The sequence below is a fragment of the Rousettus aegyptiacus genome, unplaced genomic scaffold, assembly GCF_014176215.1.
Source record: "Rousettus aegyptiacus isolate mRouAeg1 unplaced genomic scaffold, mRouAeg1.p scaffold_m13_p_1, whole genome shotgun sequence".
Lineage (NCBI taxonomy): Eukaryota > Metazoa > Chordata > Mammalia > Chiroptera > Pteropodidae > Rousettus > Rousettus aegyptiacus.
The window spans coordinates 49017626-49038858 of record NW_023416284.1 but is presented as its reverse complement, the minus strand read 5'-3'; the positions used below and the strand labels follow the sequence as shown (position 1 = coordinate 49038858).

Genomic DNA, 21233 nt, shown 5'->3' with positions numbered 1-21233 from the left:
CACTACACTATGCCACCTCTTAAAGGCAAATAAATTGTCCATGTAATCTAGCAAAGACTTAAATTTGAGACTGTTTTTTACTTTTAACATCTTTAGAGAAAATATAATCAGTTTGAATTTGTTTGCAGGAATCACATGCAAAAAAATAAAAATAAAAAACTACATCTTTTTCTTTTTATTTCCCTCTGGGGTACATTCCCTAATTTATATTTTCAAGCATAGCTCATATATGAAATATGGTTTAGTCAACTTTCTCATGAGAGAACAGATAAATATGGATTAATGGCTACTTTAGTTAATGATTGCAAGTCTGGCTTTAATTGTGCTATATAGCCATTTTTTCGTAAAATAAAACTTGTGCTCAGAATACTTTTTATTAGAAAAAAATGAAAGAAGAGAAATTCAGCAGCGACCAACATAAAGTTTAAAGATCAGCATAAGCATATAGAGACAGAGATGAGAGATAGAGAATAATTCTTATAGTTTTTTTTTGTTGTTTTTTTAAATATCTGTATTCACTGATGCTGTAAAGAAGCATGCACTTAATTAGTTTGCCAAAACAAATGAGTTTAGAACTTTTCTGTATATCCATTTATGCTTTTTTATTTTATGGTCTGTATTTATATGTAAATAGAATACTTTCTAAATTACTTAAACACAAAGATGGTTGATGTAAGAGAGTAGAGTTGCTGATGTTTTTAGTACAGAATTCCATATTGTTTTTTCCCCTCTCGTTTTGAGAATAAGGTATCTGTACCTGGCTCTCTCCCCAAGAGGACAGAATAGAGATGTTTACCTGGAGCTTAGAGCTTTATTTCAGTCACTTCTCTGGGTCTGACTGCATTCTCCCTCTGTGATACGGTTATTTTAAACATCGCCTGCATGCATTTTGAATGTAGTGTTCATTCCCTTTATAGCTCCTGAGGTGAAAGTCCAACGTCTTTAGGAAGCATCTGCCAGGGAGACAGCACTACAGACAGAATTCTCCCCACAGCGGTTCAGAGCACCTGCTAGTTAACAGAAATCTTGAAGCCCTTCCAGATCTCTCACATTCGAATCCATGTGGGAGAAAGCAAGCTGGTTTAGTTGAATTCAAAAACTTAAAAGTAGAAGTGACAAATTTACAATTTGATTCATGATTAAAGTCATTTCAACAAAGCTAATCCTAAACTAACTTCTTAAATATACAACACCTCTTCCTTTTTACATTCTCTGTCTCATTTACCGAGCCTTTATTCATGCATGTGCCATTATTAATGTGAAGATAAGACCTACCTACCTCTCAAAATACTTTTGTGAGTGTTAAATTAGATCATATGTTTCATATAGTAAAGTATTTTCTATACCTCCTAACCTATGGTCATCATTCGGCAAGTGGAATTTATTATTATAATCAGGACAATGTGATGATAATTAATTAGATTGCAGGAACAGGCTGAAAATAAAGTTATTTTGCCATTCAGACTTTCCTAAGTTATAAAGTTCAGGCTCTCTCTTTCACTCAATCTATGCTTATTTTACTTAATAAATGTTAGTTCATATGTTGAGTGATTTACAAATAATGTATTAAAGCACCCTAAAAATGTAAAAATTCCTCGGCATTGACCTTTCTAAACACAAATGTTTATGCTTACATGGATGTTTGACTTAAATGAGTCAATAAAAAAAAAGAAGATAAAGCAATTTGTTTTATTATGAAAAAACATGGTTCAATTACGAGTACAAATAAATGATTTTAATGTTTGAAACTTAGTGATTAATCCAAAAATGAATTTTAATGATTTTCTAGGCATTGAAAATATTGGATTATAATGTACACCTGAAACTTATATAATTGTATTAACCTATGTTACCCCAATAAACTTAATAAAAAAAAAAAAAAGAAAGAAAATTTTGGATTATAAAAGTTTTGGGAAATAAAGCAGACTTAAAAAGAATTTAAATTGTGCATTAAAGATTAAAAGGTATGAATATTACTTACGTACTTATGCCTGGATGTTTAATGCAATTATTCTGTAATGAAGTCATTCGCACTCATTACAAATTTCAATAAGAAAGTCATCTGTAAGTTACCTAACCTCTCTATACCTCACTTTCTTCTCTGTACAATGGGTATGATGATAGTACTTGTCAGTACGTATCTCAAAGTGTTGTTGTGAAGATTAAATGAGAAATAGATGTAATGTACTTACAATAGTATCTGGCAGATAATAATGTTAGTATATTATTATCTACACAATAGTATTCAACTGTTACCTGGAGAAGTGAATTTTTACATAAATATATTTTAAAAATATAATTCCTCTTATCTATTAGGCATGAGTACTTCATTAAATAACTGAGGCTTTTTGGACAAATTGTTAATTGTGTGGATTTCTCTTAACAAAACCTTGTACCTCCTACACTTGCCAAAATAGAAAGATCATAAGAATAGTTTCTGTCTACGGCCATGCCACCCTGAACAAGCCCAGTCCTGTCTGATCTCAGAAGCTAAGCAGGGTCAGACCTGGTTAGTACTTGGATTGGAGACCACTTAGGAGGACCAGGTGCTGTAGGCATAAAAAGTTTTTTTGAAAAGATAAGGGATTGTAAGATGACAAAATTCTTGCAATCCGTGAGGTCAACCAAGGGTTGCCTTGCCTAAAAAAAAAAAAAAAAGAAAAAAGAAAGAAAGAAAGAAAAGAACAGTTTCTGCCCCAGAGTAGTTTTTGCTATGATAGTAGTAAAATAGAACTTAAATTTTCAAATAAAGCATAATATCATATAATGATATTACTATCTTTCAAATATTATATGTATTACATAATAAAATTTACATATAAATGTATATGTGTGTATACATATGTCTATCTCTATATCTAGTGAATAACTGGCATGAAAGACATTAAGAAGAGAATATCCTGAAAACAAAGACAAATGACAGTAGGGATAGAATTCTGTTTCATTTATTCTCCGCTTTAATTCTCTTACTTCAGTTTGGCCTGGAATCCAGGATATCAAAACTCTCTTTCTCTGCAGAATTAACACGGAGGTTGTATGGCGTTCTACATTTTTTTTTTTCCATATTCTTTTGAAAGTTCTTCTGTCAAATTTAGAACTTTGTGGTATAACGAAAAGACAGCTGCGAAGGTAGCTAGCCAATTCCTTCATAGGAATATATCATTTTCACATGATTTTGTTTTGAATCCAAGGGAAACTGTACTTTTCTTGTTTTATTAATCAGTACCTTTAATAGAAACTTTCATTAATCAACATATCTTGAGAAAAGCTGGTCTCTTTTTATAAAGCTGAGTAAATCCTGCCATGTGGGGTACTTGTAATGGTGCTAGGCTTATGTTTTTTTGGAAAGTGTTACAGGGAATTAGAGATATGAAAGGGAAAAAATAATTCCTCAGCAAACATAGGCTTTTTTTCTCTAATAGAGCTTTAAAAAAATAATGAATACCAAAATGTGCTAATTTTCACTTAACTCTCTGATATTCAACTTTCATATTTAATCACCACAGGAGAGAGTATCACAGAATCAGTTAGAATTATTCCAACATCAGTTCGATCAACTAGCAGATCACGGAACAGGACTTATCACTTACTAAATAGGGATCTGCCTAATGTGTGGTAATGTCATTTATAAAAGATCTCCTTAAAAGAGTTCAGAAGTAAATGCAATTTTTACTAGAAAAATACTATCTTAAGCCTGGGTAAAACATTAACTACCTTAAATATTAACTATCTTAAGTTTGGGTAAAACAAAATGAAATAGTCTATTTTCTATATATTTTCAACAACCAGATGTTTGAAACTAGGTATACAAAACATCCAGATGACTGACTGAAAATTTAAGTATTTGTCATGATATTTGTCAGTGTTAACACAACTTATGCTGAAAAGTGTATTTTTGGAATTGCTTCACTCAACTCCCTATAAAGTAGATAGTCTAGCAGATTAAAAAAAAAAAAACTTTCAAGAAAATTCATGCTGTACTCAATTAAAAGATATATTCATTACTGAACATTTTAATTCAGATTATTCTATTGTCTATAGCACACAAGCTCTAAAAATGTTCAATTTTGAAATCCAGAAAAAAATATATATATGCATTTGCAACCCTGGAATTGTTGCTTCATCTTGGCCCCATTAATGACCTCTCTGTCCTTACTTTACTAACCTCTCCCTCACACACAAATTCCTCCATCCTGAGCAGGAAGTACACCTTACCCTAGCTGCTTTCTGACTCTAAGAATGCATAGCATAATCTGTCACCATGGTTAAGAGTTCAGACCATCTGGCTTTATTCAAGATACAATCTCCCAGTCCCCTCATTTCTTCATTGATAAAATGAAGATAATAGGATCTGTCTCATAGGGTTAGAGGAGGGTCAATGTAAAGTACCTAACCACTTTGTTCCTGAAGTATAGAGTTAAACGTTGTAGTTCTTTCTTATTTCAAAGAGTTATGAGCCCAGCCCTTCTCTGCCCCACACCTACCACTTTGCTGGCTGAGCTCAGTTCCACACCTACTGACTCAAATTGCTTACACATGTCAGGCAGTATTTCTTTGTAATCAAAACAAATAAACAAACAAACAAATTAATAATAAGGTGAATGTGCAGGTAGAGAGGTAGAAAACAGTCCTCATTCTTAAGAAATCATATGTGTGCGTTTGGCCTATTTCATATATTTTATGTAATTGTCTCATAGTTGGCATTACAACTATATGTACTCTGTATAAGTATCTTAGGATTTTTATAAAATAGAAAGCCATGCCTCAGCTTTGCCATTCCCAAATTGTAAAATTCTATATGTGGTAATTCTAGTTATTTAAGTTCTAATCAGTAGCGTAATCTGAGAATAATTCTACAGCAATCCAAGGGAGTCATACAAAAAAAAAAAAAAAGAAAAAAAGAAAACATTTCATTTGCTTGTTTTTCCGAATCTCATTCAAGGAAGGATCTTTCTAATGCATGTCTCTAAAAGCTTTGTGTTGGGACCAATAACAATTATAAAATATAGTTATCTAAGCCAAGGAGACATAAAGGGCTCTTTTCTTCATTTTCACAGTGTAGAAGTTAACTTCTATTCTTCTAGGATGGTCCCTGACATACCAGAATAGAGGAATGGTGCTTATATTAAGACTAGGAGTTATAACCCAGATCAGGTTTATGAAAGCTCTGGTGTCTAAAAGCTAGTTAATCTCTGTGGTCCTCTAACTGCCCCCCACCCCCACCACCATAAGGTTAAAACTGCTCCTGCCTCTAGGGAAAGGGAAATGCAAGGCAGAGGGTTCACAATCAGACTTTCATGGTAAAATATCCATTCATAATTAATTTTCTGCTCCCTTTGGAGTAAGATAGGTTAAGTAGTTGGTCACATTCAGTAAATAAGAAATTACTTGCAATAATTTCTGCAACATTCTAATCATCTTCTCATTTCTGAAACCTATTTTAAAAGTCTTTGATCAGCATTATGGTGGAAAGGACATTGAAACGTAGAAATATAAGACTTGATTATAAATTCAACTTTGTTACCCACTCATAGTGTGGCTTGGGCAAGTCATATAACCTAAACATTCCAGTTACTTTCTAGTGATGAATTGGGCATAGCAATCCATACTTCATGGGGTTGTTATAAGCACCAGATAGGATAACACGTGAAGGCCATAAATGCAGAGATCACACAGTAAATACTTGCTGAAGCCAGATAGTAAATACAAATATTGGAATTGTCACAATCCTAGCAGTGGTATTTCAGTGTTCTATCCTATACCAGTAAATATGTGATCTTGTGAAATTGGAAATATGCCTCCTCAATCTATCTTCTTTTTGCATATTATTGAAAATGACAATATACTATAATTATTTAATTATGTCATCAAAGTGGGTTTTATTTTCTTCATTAAGTACCTTAGGAAAAGATTTCAATTAACAATGACCTTTATGACTTCTACTAGTTTGAATTCTGTAGATGGTGAAACTGACTGCAAATTAGATTCTGCAATGTACCTTGTTCCTTATTTTTTCACTCACTGATTAGTTTCATACAGTTGACAGCAGCCTACCCTCTTGCATTCAGCTTGCAATTTTGTAGCAATCTCAAACACTGTGTTCAATCCCCCAAGGTGTTCTTTGGAAATGCTGTCAAACTATTTCGATGTATGTGTATTTTCATTCTGTGGCTGTGCTTTGTACTCATTTGAAAGAACCAGTCTTTAATTTGTATCAGAACATTTTCAAGATGAAACATAGAATTTCAGACCTCAGCAAAATCATTGACATATGACCAGAGCCTTCTGTTCTAAACCTGGATGTGCCTAACTTCTATTAGATACAAAGCTATATTTTTAATCTTGTGAATAGAATACAACTTAGAGTAAATGGCTTCAAATCCGACCTTAAAATCTACTGTCATCATGCTTGCCATCGTCATCTGTCTCCAGTGTATCTTTCCAGTTTCATCTCTCATCCTTCCTCTATATCTCTTACTTATTTGTACTTCCTTGAAATCCTTGATTCTCTCTCTCTCACCTTTCCCCAGTGCTGCCCACATATAGCACCTCTGTCCAGAATGCAAAGTCTTCTACTCCCCACCACTTTGTTTCAGGTATTTCCTATTCCAAAAAGCCTTTTTCTACACCCAACACCCTTTTGGAGTCAAGTATCTCTCTTTTGTCTCTCATGAACCTGTAGCCTGATTTAATAATTTTTTTTAAAGTATTAACTGAATTGCTTGGTTGTCTTCTTTACTCAACTCTACTAGCCATAATTTTGGAGAGCAAGGACAATACCATTTTGAATTCATAAATACTACATGCTTTATAAACGTTTATTGGATAAATGAATGCTTCCTGGAAATACTGTTGGTGAGTTTATTGAAAAGGCAATGAGAATTTTCTACTAAAGATATTATATAAAAATTGCTACATCTAATTAAAACAGCAATATTATCAGTAAAATGAAGTTTATGGCTTCAGTGTACAGGTTTACCATTCTGCCAATGCAGGTAATTTAAAAATAAACATGTGTGTGGTACTATTTTATGCTTTCTGCATCTGGTACATTATATTCAGAATTGGATTGGGTAGAACGAGGATGACTCAGACCTTTCTTATTTCTTATACTTTCAAAGAGAAATGTGTTTTAATGTTGAAAATTATTTGAACTAATTTAACCTTATTTAAATTTACTTTTCATTCTGATAGAATGAAAACACACATATACACACACACTCCTAAAAGACAAAATAACACAAATGAATGCTTCCTGGAAACAACAAAACAAAACAAAACTGTATGCAGATGTTGTTTCACATTTGTACTGGGAATGAAGGTACCAGTGTGTTCATGTCTCCTGCATTTATGTCTGATATTTGCATTTGATGAAGTGCTATAATTCAGCATATGGAAATACAGTCAGAACAAAGATAATGTCTCTCATTTTCATTTTGATTAATAGTGTTCTGTCTCTGGTAATTTGTAGGTGTTATTTGGAAGATGGAGCTTCAAAGGGTGCCTGGCTGAACCGGTCAAGTATTATTTTTGCGGGAGGTGATAAGTGGTCAGTGGATCCTCGAGTTTCAATTTCAACATTGAATAAAAGGGACTACAGCCTCCAGATACAGAATGTAGATGTAACAGATGATGGCCCATACACGTGTTCTGTTCAGACTCAACATACACCGAGAACAATGCAGGTGCATCTAACTGTGCAAGGTATGTATGCATTTCCATATAAGTGCTATATTGTGAAGTACTATGCTTAGAAATGTTCACTATTTAGATATTGAAATGACTCAGAAATAACTGACAATGTTGAAAGATATGTTGTCATTGTTTTCAGAGATTTATGTTCCTAGAATCCATTAAATGTAATGGCTATTATAGTCATATAATCTCCCAAGATGTTTTTTCTAAATCTCCACTTATCAAAATCAAAAATTATCCATTAATACCGTATTATGATTTTTCATGTATGTTACACTTTGTATCTTCCTTTGAGTCACCCTCAATAAATCTTCAAGAACCCATGATTGATACATTAAAATAAATATTTGATAACCAATCATGACTACATTAAAATATTAGAACTTGAAATATGGACAGTAACTCTTTAGAAGTTGCTCTCCACTTTTGTAAAACTCTGTTTCAATTTAACTTCTGTTTACTTAGATTCAAATCACAATGAAAAGAAGCAGCCTTCTAGAAATACTTTATTTAAATGTAGAGTAATTGAAAAATATGTTACACAATGCTTTATACTTTGATGTTCTTTTGGTAGTCATAAATCATACTAGCTAAATTATAGTCTCCAGACACAAACAGAATCATCAAATTATGTTATTTTTCTTGCACACTAAAAAATGTAAGAGCATATTTATCCAAAATACAAATACTTTTCAAGAAAAATGCAGTTATAATGCAAATGGAATGGAAAATGTGTATTTTTGCCCTTCTACATTATTTCCTCATGCTTTTTAGATTAATAATGTATTGGTTGTGTAGGAATATTATGCTGTAGAGCTCAAAATGACATTGCAGCATTTCTAAGTAAAATTAATAACAAATTATATGATAATGTGGTACCAGTGAATGCATGTTTTATTCTTAACATGAATGCTGAGTAAGCGAGTTATTTGTATTATCTCTGAGTTTACCCTTCCAATGCTTAACACTAAGTATTAATTTAGGTACATGGCTTACATCTGGAAAACATTGTTAATCTATAATTTTATTAGCTGAGCTTTATTTCCTTATATGAAATAAACCTGAATTGAAACACAGCTTTAATTATTAGTAAATATTTTAACTTCGTGATAAAGATTGAACTTATTACTTAAACAACTAACTTTAAGGAGGAAAGTAGAAATTAAAGAATAAATCAGTGAATTTCCTCAGTGGTTCTTATTGCAGATCATTTCAGACTATATAATATCCCTTATTTAAAAGCATATGACAATATAGTAGTTTTTTATCAAATTCCATCTTTATTCAGAGATTATCCAGAGATTCCAAAGGTCAGGAGTTTGTCCAGCTTTAGAACTGACATGAGATTACGAATCAGGAACACGTTTCTTCTGTTATCCAAGCCTAATCCTATGCTCCTGTTTCAGTGCCCTTTGATATGAGTTTCTAGCTCAGAAACTACACAAGATTTTTATTACATGAGTAAAAGTACACTAGGACAATATAATATAGCTGAGTGACTTGAGATACAATCTTTTTGTTTCTTGTAGGTTTCAATGGTATATTTCTAGACACTATCTATATCCTCATTCTTTTTTTTTTTCATTCTCTCGTGTTCCATGTTAAACCCATATTTTTAAACCAGACTATAGATATATAATCCTTGTCCAGGCACATGTTTATTTTTAATAGGATCTCTTTATAACTTTATATGACATAAATTGGTTAATACTGTACACATTTTTAAAGCTCTTACATGCCTTAGTCTGGCACTCTTTTTTTGCTGGCCATCTGATGATGGTAAACTTTTGAGCACAGTTTCAGGAAATGCATTTTAGGAATGAACTTACTGAATGTTTTATCAGTATAATGTTTCGTTCCTCTAGAAAAAGAAAATGTCTATTACTGTTTTGAAAGTATGCAGTTAGGTCAAATTAAAAGCTAATAATTTTACAGTATTTATGAACATAATTACTTATTAGAAGTTGATTGACATGTGAGCAGTTTTCCAATTACATTAATAAAGTTCAAGGAATACATTAATAGGCTTGTCAGTCAATTCAAGAACTAAATAAATGTCATAAAAAGTCAACCCCACTTAAGCTACATTTCCTCTCAATGAACGAAAATAAACTGATGTGCTCATCTTTTCAATCTCTAAATTCGTTAGGTTGTCCGATGCTTAGGTGTGTCTGGATAATTTTGAAGTGTATGTTGTTTGCTTAACAATTTGTTAAGCCTTCATTCACCAAGATAAAGAAACTTAGCAGGCGAAAGGAGACTATTAATCCCTGATGTCAAACAAACATTGGCTGGCAAAAACAAAGCTCATCTCTAATTGTTGCAACTATGTACTCAAAAGAGCTACTTAAAAATAAAATTATTTTAGAAAGTGGATAATAAAAGGGATATCTTGCCAATGCATGAGAAATTTGTTGGTGCTTTTGCTTTCTTAGAGCTATTAATATCAATGAATGGAGTAATTAGGGAGAAAAAAACACTGGAGTAGGAGTTGAAAACCTGGATTCCAATCTTGATATTTTCTTCATGAAATGAATAATTATCAAGCATCTCTAAATTCTAGTTTTCTCACTTAAAAAATGAGGATTCGGTTGAGAACCTAAGGTCTATGCCAGTCAAAACCAAAAAGACAGATGAAACAAAATCTACTGTGATTATTTGCATTTGATTGGAAAGGAAAAAAATGCTATTTAAGATAAAGAATGAAAAATATTCCATAATACTTGTGTAATACTTATATTGAGTACCAAGCAAACTAATGTTTTGCATAGTAGAACCTAGTATCTACTCTGCAAGGATGCTTTATTTCCATGTTTTTCTTTCACCAAATGAGCAGAACAGTCAGTGTATGTAGTCGTGGAATTTAAAGAATTTCGTAAGTTGGAGTTTTGCTTCAAGGGGGTGGAAACTGGCTAATAGACTTGGTGAGAATATTACCTATGTATAATATCATGCTGATAAATCAAGTTACCTAATTTTTCAGTTTCAAATTATGTGGTGTAAGATTTACTAAGAACAATCTTTCCTGTTCATGAGTATAGAAATGTACTAGGCAAGAATACTTCTTATGAAACCAGAGATTCTTATTATAATAGTGTAATGACAGGAAACATGAAATGTAAATGATGTTCATTTAAATATATGTCAAGGCTAGATTCTACTTTGAGCCCATGTTTAAAGTTTAGGTTGTGTACAGATACTGATGTTGTACAATAACTAAACATATACACAAAAACCTCAGCCAACACCTTGTTTTCAGTCTTGTGAGACTATGAACATAGGACCCAGCTAAAATTTGCCTGGACAGAAAGTGAAATAATAAATATATGTCATTTTAAGAAACACACACCCACACAATATATAGAATTATGTGGAATGTTTATCACTCAACTTGTACCCTGTCAGGGAGATATGCTCTAGGTTTTCCTAGATAAAGTAGAAGGAGATTTGACTAGCACACAACTCTATAACCAAAATAACTTCTTAAAGGTATTTAATTTTCCTAGGATATTCTAATTTCCTTAGGGTATGGACTTACCTAGAATATTTGTAGTAGATTGGGTGCTATACTTCCTTTTCCAAGGATGAGTTTGTGAAGGTCATCAGCAGACAGCGTTGGGTGGTCAGCCCTTTCAAAGACAGCCTTAGCTTTAGAGAGCCACCTTGCCCAAAGTCAGGGGTCACCTAGAACAACCAACATCTGATGACTGATTGATGCAAGGAATTTAAGGCTCCTCCCTTACAGCCCAAAGTAGGATAACTCTAATGGGCCATTTGGCTCCAGAGTAGCTGAGGCTTTTGGTCAGTGTGTACTGCAACTTAACTTCTCACTTTGTTCATCCCTGAATTATTCTTCTTCCTTCTCCGGAGATTTATCACAAGGATATTCCTTGATAAATATTTTGCACTGTAAACTCCATTTTGTTTGTTTCTCAAAGATCCTCGACTTTGACAAGGTTTGATCTTGCCTCTGGTTGACTCATTGTTTTGAGGAAGGCTTTGTAAAGTGTAAAGACAACACATTCGAACACCATTTATTTTCGGCATTTTGTTTTATATCGGAAAGGATTTAAAGTGGTTTATAAAGAAGTACTTAGTGAACCAAGGTAAACAGAAGAAATCCAAAGCAAACAAACTATATGGTAAGGAGTGGGATACAATGAGAGGTGAGGTTAGATCATAAAATCCATGACATGATTTCTTTATATTTTGAAGGCTTGGTAAAAACTTTAGTTCTAAGTATTCTAGCAGCCAACACAGAAAGAGAAAAAGGATCAGTTATTCATTTCATGGTCCATAAGATTAAAACATATTTCTTACTGCCCTGATCCTGATACTCAGAATGGAGAAGCATTCCTACTGAATCATCTCAGAATATCACAGTGAGCTGAAAGAAACATCTTAACAGTAAGCATATAGTACTCGCAGCACTCATTCATAGGATTGTTCCTTATAACTCCTTTCAATATAACTTGAAGTGCAGGAAAATTTTAAAAAAATAATTAAACATCTAAAAATAAATTCAACAAGATGCTAGTTCAATAACGAGGAGATAGATTTTCGATTATTGCTTAATCTATGAGTAAATTTTAGAGCCTACCCTTCCTGTATCAAATCTTCACAAATATTATTTTTCTCAATGAGTCTTTGAATAGGAACTTAGGTACAGATGTTTCAAAATTATACTTATCAATGAATATCTGGAGAGCAATTATTCTCTGTGGCTACAAGTATAGAGCCATATTCTTTAAAGACCAGTACATCTTAATCTAATGTTAACATCCTTTTTATGAACACTAAAACCTTGACAAGGTACATACTGGAAGAGAAAGACACTATGCTTCTGTTCCAAGTCAAGTTGAAGGGCAATAACAACATCATAAGGCATAGGCCTGCCTTCCTCTAAAGATCTAAAAGGGGAAAAAAAGCTCTAATGGTCAAAAAAACATGTCAAATACCACATACTTTATAAAAGTCAAGTCATTGTTCTGCAACTGTAAATATTTTAAACTTTTCAATGAGCTATAAAATGAAACCAAAGAAAAATTATCTGCACTAGGAAAAGTTTTACAGAGCTCATAGATGTCAAAATAGGTGTTGCCTAAAAGCGATGATGGCTCAGGACAGGACCCTCAGACTGGCTCCCATTCTGTTTTCTTCAATCTCTATTTATACCTGTGGGGAGTTTTGGACATGCTTTAAAACACACAAAAAATAATAGAGACACAAAACATATATCTTTAATATTTTTAACATGGAAACAAATACTAAGCTACCTAAAACAAAAATGGTTCTTTAACATATGCTATTTCATTGTGTCAACCAAATAACCTTTTGCTTTTATAATATACCTATAAGGTAGAATAAGTTATAAAGTGTATTGTCTCTTAAATATTTATTTTTTATTGAGATATAATTGACATATAGCATTGTATTAGTTTCAGGTATACAATATAATGATTTTATATGTATGTGTGTGTGTGTATGTGTATGTATATATATGTATATGTGTGTATATATATATATATGTGTGTATGTAAAATTAGGTTATAAGTTATAAATGATCACCATAATAAGTCTAATTAACATCTATCACCATACATAATTATAGCTTTTTTTCTTGTGAGGAGAACTTTTATTTGCTCTTTTACCAGCTATCAAATATATAGAACATTATTAACTATAGTCACTGTTGGCTCCAAACCATGAGAGATCCCCTGGTAGAATCTGAAACTGGCCTTGGTACATGGGGGGAAAGGAGAGACCCAAGAAAGAAACAGACCACTCCAGAATGGTAGGCAGGCTTAAGAAGTAAGACAATTCACACATAAGACTTGTCTTGGGCAACTACAAAATGAGTAAGTTTCCACGCCTACGTCCTAGAATCTTAAATGTTTATGTAGAGCACTTGATGGGGTTTAGTAATATATTCAGTCCAGATAGTCTCAACAACTCCTTACTCTCTAGTCTGAGTTCTTTTAACAGCTCCTAGTATAAGAAAAGTGGGCACAACCTACTTTCCAAGGATGAAGGAGAGGTAAGAACCCTCAGATTGCCTGGGTCCAGCTCAAAGGTCAACCTGTCATCATGTTCTCTAGATGATCTCCCTCAACAGTCATGATGCTATAGTTTATACTCTCATTACTTGTTCATTTTATAGCTGGAAGTTTGTACCTTTTAACCCCTTTCATCCATCTCTCCTCCCTTCACCTCTGACAACCACCAATCCATTCTCTGTATCCACAAATGCAGTTTTTGTTTTTATGTCAGGAAAAAATTAAGAATATTTCCCAAAAGTGACTTCGTTTTTTGTATGATTTATATCTGCATTGCATTAACTAGATAACAGAGATCACCTTATATGTGATGAAAAGTATATATTATTTGCTTATAAGAAAACATAATTTACTTTCTAAAATTAGGTTATAAGTGATATCAAATAATTGAGATAAAAATTGCATGGATAAGGGTGTACAAACTCATTCTCATTCCCTCTGCAGGAATTTCTTATCTATACTACTATAAATAATTCTTTGCTTACTCTACTTTAATGAGAACTAAAATATACCAAGCTCACACAGACTAATCAATACCCAAATGCCGATCAGTGGGTCAAAACCCAATTCAGTAGTTTATATGATATAAATAAGATTGTATTAATCCTTACAGATTTTCCCCATAATGATGTAGTAGTAACATTGGAACTATACCTACCTACTCTATTTTTCTATTTCTTCTATTCTGAAATATCCAAATTTGTAATTTAGGGAGAAAAGAATATATAAACATTTTAGAGTATATGCCTCATTAGGTAATAGGACTGTCATTGTATTCCCCAGGTGCTTTATCCAATGGGAAACATTTAAATCTGTTGAAATATATGAGGTAATGTTATTAAAATCCTGAAAAATAACTGCCTGGTATCTAAACGGTTTGGAACAATTATGGCAAATTGTGAAACCTAGGAAAAATTGTGTATCATTTGTGATCTAGACTTCAGTGAAGTTATTCCCCCCAGGCTTACTTTCACAGAGAAATACTGGTCCACTCACCTGCACTTACATGGGATAGGCTTTTTTAACCAGTGAAGAATTTTAGAATAATTTTCAGAATTAATGCATATTTCAGGAGGCTATTTAGGTTTTTGTTGTTGCCGTTGTTTTCAGACATTCCTGTCTGGCTAGAATTCTATGATTATGTAGCAATGTGTGTCAGGACAGCCTCTAGGAAACTATTACCTCACTTTTATCTGAGAGCATTGACATCAATTAAATTATTGGTTTAGCTACTAGGATCCATAAGAAATAAAGTTAATTGAGCTAATTTTTAGTGAAATTTTTATTTTAATATTGGCACTTTTTCAGAATAGACATTTTTCTTCACTTCTAGATACTGTTGCCTTTTCGAAATATAGTTTTAGAAGGTTGTAGACCATTATTTTTCTGCAATTGAGATAAAAGCAGTAGCAGAAAGAGAAAGTAAAATGTAATGAATAGTATTTTTATTGAAAAAGATTTTTTCTGTAAGTGCAGTAATCCTAATTTTCTAACCAGAAATCTGTACATAAAGTTTCATGTACAGTCTAATATAAGATCTTATATTAGAATAGTACTATACACCAAAACTATGCAAAAACCTATAATGTACTGCCTACTATATACAGAAGGACTGAATAAGTTGTTATTTTCTTATAAACTTCCAATATGCTATTACTTACAAATGAAATAGAGGTAGGAAAGAGCAAGAAAAATACTATTGACAGATATTGCACGCTATTGGCTTTCATGTGAGTCATCCCTTTGTCCTCTAGGAGGAACTTTTGTGGAAACTTTTGCTGACCCTGATGAGTTGGTAACAGGGAGGGGAACAATATTAAAATTTGAATAAGCATCTTTGCTAACTAGTGAACTGTGCCAGCAAGGAAGGTTCTACTTTAGTTCCTCTGATCTGTTCATGAGTTATATTATTTTTTAAGGGGTGACTGAAGAGGGACAGTGAGATCAAAGAGGTGTATAGTTTGTGGGCAGTAGTGCTGAGGAGAAACTGCCCTACCTTGTCCTTCTCTTCAGGTTTTAAGTTTTGAATCATGTTGGCAAATGTTAAATAAAATGATATCTGAGGAAGAACAATATTTGTCACTCATTTTGAGACTGAGTATAGCAATATTTCTGGTGTTGGTAACAATATTTTAAGTATAGTTTAAAAATATTTTGAAGTAATTACTCTTTAAGCAAAATTTGCTGCCCTTTAAAAATCCCTTCAATGACTAATGAATATTTATTGTAGTTCTCGAAGCACAGTTTGATAAGTATCTCAAAGCTTAGACTGGTCACAATTTTATTTTCTTGGCAGTGATTCTGAGTTTTATTTTGTGTATTGCCATTTCCAAATAGTAATATTTGTTGCCTATCTTAGGGTATCTTTATTTTTTTCCAGAAAACAAGGAAAATAACTTTGTGAGTAATAAGTGTCAAATCCCAAAGCAATGCACACTATCAGTATGAAAATCTCTCTATAAATAAAAGATTACCAAGCTTTAGCTGGTCCACTTATTTTGAGAAACCTTGTAAGTAAAATCTAAGTCTGGTGAAATAATGTGACTTCTCTTTGGAAGTCATTGCAATAAGATTTGAACTATAAAATTATTTTACTGTTTTTTCTCCAAATTATGATTATAGTTAAGAAATTACTACCAAGGCAATTAAGATTTTGTGTTTTCATTAACTAAATTCTTAATCACATGCCCCTTGTAATCTTTATGTAGGACAGAGATAAAATTTAGCAAAAGAGAAAATTTGAATCTGCTAATGATAATTGTTTATCTTATGATTTATAGCAGAATAATAAAAATTAATTATGTGTAGTGCCAAGAGGAAAATGGACATGATTAAGATTGGTGGCAAAGTTTAATTTGCAGAATCAGAGTGACTTTATGTCCCAACGTCTATCTGCCCCACACCACTTCACTTCTCACTCCTTTGGCATCTTCTAGATGTCTAGAGAGAGTAGTAGAGAGACTCAGAAAAGGAAGACCATGTACCTGCGCTTAGCTGTCAGGGCTTTCTAACCCTGATTATTAGTTTGCATCTAGACCAGTGGTTCTTAAACATTTAGTGGTCATGAACCCATTTGAAAATATGATGAAACTTGTAGACCTGGTCTATAGAAAAATATACATACCCTTAACATTTTACAAATTTCATTATGTGAGTAGAATGGTCGTACCCCCTAAATCTGTGCATGGAGTCCAAGTAAAAATTCCAGTGAACTCCTTGAGGTTAAGGACTGGGTCTTAATGCTTGTTGACTCCCAGAAATTCAGGAAAGTGACCTAAAATATTAGACATTCTATAGAGATTTATTGGCTATACATATTTCTGTACTTTTTCTTCCCTGGCTTCATGCCATCCACTTTGCTTAAGCTGTGACTTAATGTATTGATGCTATCTTTAGGATATAACACCAGGGATGCTGACATAAACAGGAAAAATTTTAAATTAAAAGGATTAGTTAGGCATTCATGACTTAAGTTGCTTATTTTCATTTCAGGTCATAGCATCCTTATCTTCTGCTAATCCCCATGTTTTCAGAAATGCAGAATAGTGATTGCATGCTGTAGTGAAAAAATAATAAATGGGATACCAACATTTTACCAAAGAAATATTTTTCTAGCAATGTAATTTTGAGGGAAAACAACAAGAACAACAACAACAACAAATGCTTTATAGGGGACAAAGATTATAAGCAAGAGTTCCTAATGCCAAACCTAAGTGAGAGGTTAATATTTTAAAAGGTCAAAAATAACACTATTAGAAATTCCTTGCACATATTTCACTCATTCTTTCAGGTTTTAATTTCAGCAAGTCTGTGAATGGATACATGTTAAAATGTCACATTGAAGACATAAGGAGGGATAGATTTTAGAACTCTTTTTTAGTATAGAATTAGGCAAGGTATGAATATTGCTTTTGCTGTACTTATGAACCTTCCATTTAAAGGTAATCCAATTTAAAAAGATATCTAAGACAATTCAGTTTAATTCAAACAATTCTTGTGTAGTCTTACTTAATTCAATAACTATCTGTGCAAATAACTTTGCTAAAAGTTGTACATGTATTCCTCCTTGTGATAAGCGCAATAATCGTCCCTTAAAGATGACCACATTGTAACCTCTAGAACATGTCTGTATGTTAGGTTACATAGTAAAGGAAAATTAAGATTGGAAATCATCCAATCTTAACATTGGGATATCATCTTGGATTATCGAGATGGGCCCAATGAAATCACAAGCGTGATTAACAGTGGAAGAGAGAGGTAGAAGATGACAGGAAGATATGACTATGGAAGTAGGTCAGAGTGATGTGATGTAAAAAGGACTCAGTCCACCATTGCTGGCTTTAAATACAGAGAAAGAGGATCATGAGCCAAGAAATATGGGTACCCTCTAAAAGATGAAAATGGTAAGGAAATGTATGCTCTACTAGAAACTCCAGAAGGGAACACAGCCCTGGTAATAGCTCAATTTTCACTGAGATCTTATATTGGACATCTAACCTATAAAACCATAGGATAAATTTGTGTTGTTTTAAGCAACTAATTTTAAAGTAATTTATGGGTGCAAATAGAAAACTAACACACACACACTCACAAATAAAAATATCTTTATATACACTTTGGGCAGTGTTTTTCTCAATCTTGGCACAACTGACATTTTGAACCATATAATTATTATGTATACGTGTGGTAGGAGAGGAGGAAATGTCCTGTATATTGTAGAATGTTTAGGAACATCTATGGCTACTATAGGTTGAATGTTTGTGGACGCTTGCCCCCAAAATACCTATGTAGAAACCTAATGCCCAATGTAATGGTATTAGAAGGTAGGGCCTTTGGGAGGTGCTTAGGACATGAGGGTGGAGGCTTCATCCATGGAATTACTGCTCTTATACAAAAGACCCCACAGAAATCCCTCTTCCCTCTCTCCATGTGAGGTTGTAAGAGTGAAAAATGGTGATCTAGGAAGTGGGTTTTCACCAGACGCAGAATCTGCATGTACAATGATCTTGGTCTTCCCAGGTTCCAGAATTGCAAGAAATTAACGTTCATTGTTTATAAATCACCCAGTTTATATTTTGTGATCACCTGACAGATTTAAAACACTGCCCTCGATACTGAAGACACTAGTAACGTTCCCTGATTATGGCATCCCAAAATACCTCTAGACATTTTTCAATGTTTCCTGGGGTAAAAATCACACCAGAATGAGAACCATTGAACTAGTAGAAAAGATAGGCACATGCTTTAATCCTCCAGTGCATGGCAGGTTGTGACAAGTTCTACATAAATATGGATCTTATCTATCTTACTGCCCTGCTGCTCAGTGACTAGAACAAGGGTCAACATATAATTGGGGATAAAATAAATATTTAATAACTAATAGATAAATATTTAATATATGAATGAAGTCCCTTAGGAGTACAAGCTAACCAATGACCAGAAAGATTCTGATTTTTTTTTCTCATTTAATAATGGTGTGGACTATTTCTTTCTTTGAAACTAATGTTATCCTAAGTAGTTTAGTGTGACATGGACATCAGATTGGCCTCAGGTGACTTCCAGCTCTGATATTTATAAAATATATGAACTTAGTTCTAAGTGTCTTCATCTCTTTAACACTCATTTTCATTCTCTGAGAAGTGAAAAATAATACCCAACTCTCTGGATTGCTGTGAAAATTTAAAAAAAGAAAAAAACAATTAGGTATATGAGAAATTTCTCCAAGTGTCTGATTCAGAGTAGGTATTCAATTGATGTTATCATCATTCCTTTTCCAGTGAGCTAATAATGTACAGATAGATCCTTTCCTCTTTCTCTGTTTGAATTAGGATATAATTGACATTTATTTCGTTGATTCCAAGTGATTTCTATTTAAGAATATAAATAATAAAGTTAATTGTAAAATATTAATAAAGTTAATTACTCGTTCTTCCTGTGGAAAAATTCCCTGTGAAAAGATATAATAAATTTATACCAGTGTTAAGGTTTTCAGCTACAATAATTGGAAAGAATCCTACATTTCTTTTTGAAAACTAATTACTACCTACAATTAAGGAAAAAGTATAGTGGAAATTATTTTTGCCTATTTGATCTCAGAGCCATTCTTTGTACCTCTTTTGCTGTGCTTTTTAACATGGGGCTGGTTGATTCCCGTGGTTGTGTTCCCAGGCTGCTATATTTTCTGTTTTTTTTTTTTTTTTTTGGCAGGATTCTCCCAATAGGAGAGGATGGACAGGAGGAATGGGGAAGTCAGGCAATTTTCAACTTCTTTGTTAAAGGCAATGTCTCTTGCCTTTTTCTTCCTTGACTCTAGCTTCTGCTGACCAGCCCATTATCCCAATGACATAGGGCAGATTCATGCTGTGAGTCTAGTTCCTGATGAACAGTCCCAGCCTCTGGGCTCTGGTAAAGATACCTATTTGTAAGAGTATTAGTGGCTACTTGTTACAAATATCTGAATTTCTTCATTTTCACATGCTTTTGCTTCCTAGCCCTTCATTGCTTATATTAATTACTCCCTGTATTATCCCCACCCCCCTTTTTATTTTGAAATACTTAGATTGGTTTTTATTTTTCTGATTCAATCCTGACAGATACAGATTTTTTTTCCCTCTAAAATTATTAAGTGTTTCCTACTTGTAAATACCTACAAAATGTATGTTTTAGGTCTATCTTCTGGATAGGTAACCATTTCATATAATGGTAATTACCTCTTTACATTCTGGAAAAGTATATATCATATTCCTGAGTATAAAAAAATTTTAAAAACAAACTTTGAAATTAATAACACATATTGGGATCTCAGATTTTCCTAATTATCAGAAAGTAAAATAAATTAGGGAGAAAATATAAAAGTATGCATAACCATTAAATGCTAAAATTTATATGGGCCTTGGGCCTCTCTATTATCTTTTTGGGTGCAATTACCATTAACATTTCAGTTGTATCTTTAATGAATATTAGAGCTCCACATACGCAATGGCATGAGCGGAAATGGCAGTCTTTTGTTATCCATATAGATGGTAACTTTAAGAAAAATAACATACAGAGAGGCTGTGAAGTGTGGTAATATATTTACCCTGGGAACTAGTAGCTGTCCGGTAATATTCTGGGCCTTGATTTTTAATGCTGCACCTGTGCCTTGTGGGGAAACAAATGAAAAGCAATTTGGAACTCTTCTCCAGTAAACCAGTTACCTGACTTTGAAGACTAACTTGGATGCAACCTAGGCACATTCTTTAAGCATTTGTCTTGTGCTAAGCACTGTTGTTGGTATTAGGAAAACAAAGATTCACAAATAAGGATTCTCTTTTTCCTTCCATGAGCCGACATACTAGTAGGGGCAATGCGAACATAAGGTAAATGAGTGACCAAAAGTTAGTTAGAGGCTAGGACAGATATATATATATATATATATACATATACATATACATACAGGGTACATAAAAAGGAAATTGTCCTCCTTTTATGAAGGATCATACT

General features: G+C 33.0%; 1 protein-coding gene and 1 pseudogene across 1 annotated transcript in view; both read left to right on the top strand.

Moving 5' to 3' along the window:
* The window catches only part of NEGR1 (neuronal growth regulator 1), a 755370-nt gene that overhangs the window by 293668 nt on the left and 440469 nt on the right, over nucleotides 1-21233 (top strand). Inside the window, exon 2 of the mRNA XM_036235247.1 lies at nucleotides 7472-7704. Within this exon, the coding sequence (XP_036091140.1) occupies nucleotides 7472-7704 (233 nt within the window). The remainder of the gene's footprint in view (nucleotides 1-7471; nucleotides 7705-21233) is intronic.
* LOC118605354 lies at nucleotides 2440-2558 on the top strand (annotated as a pseudogene).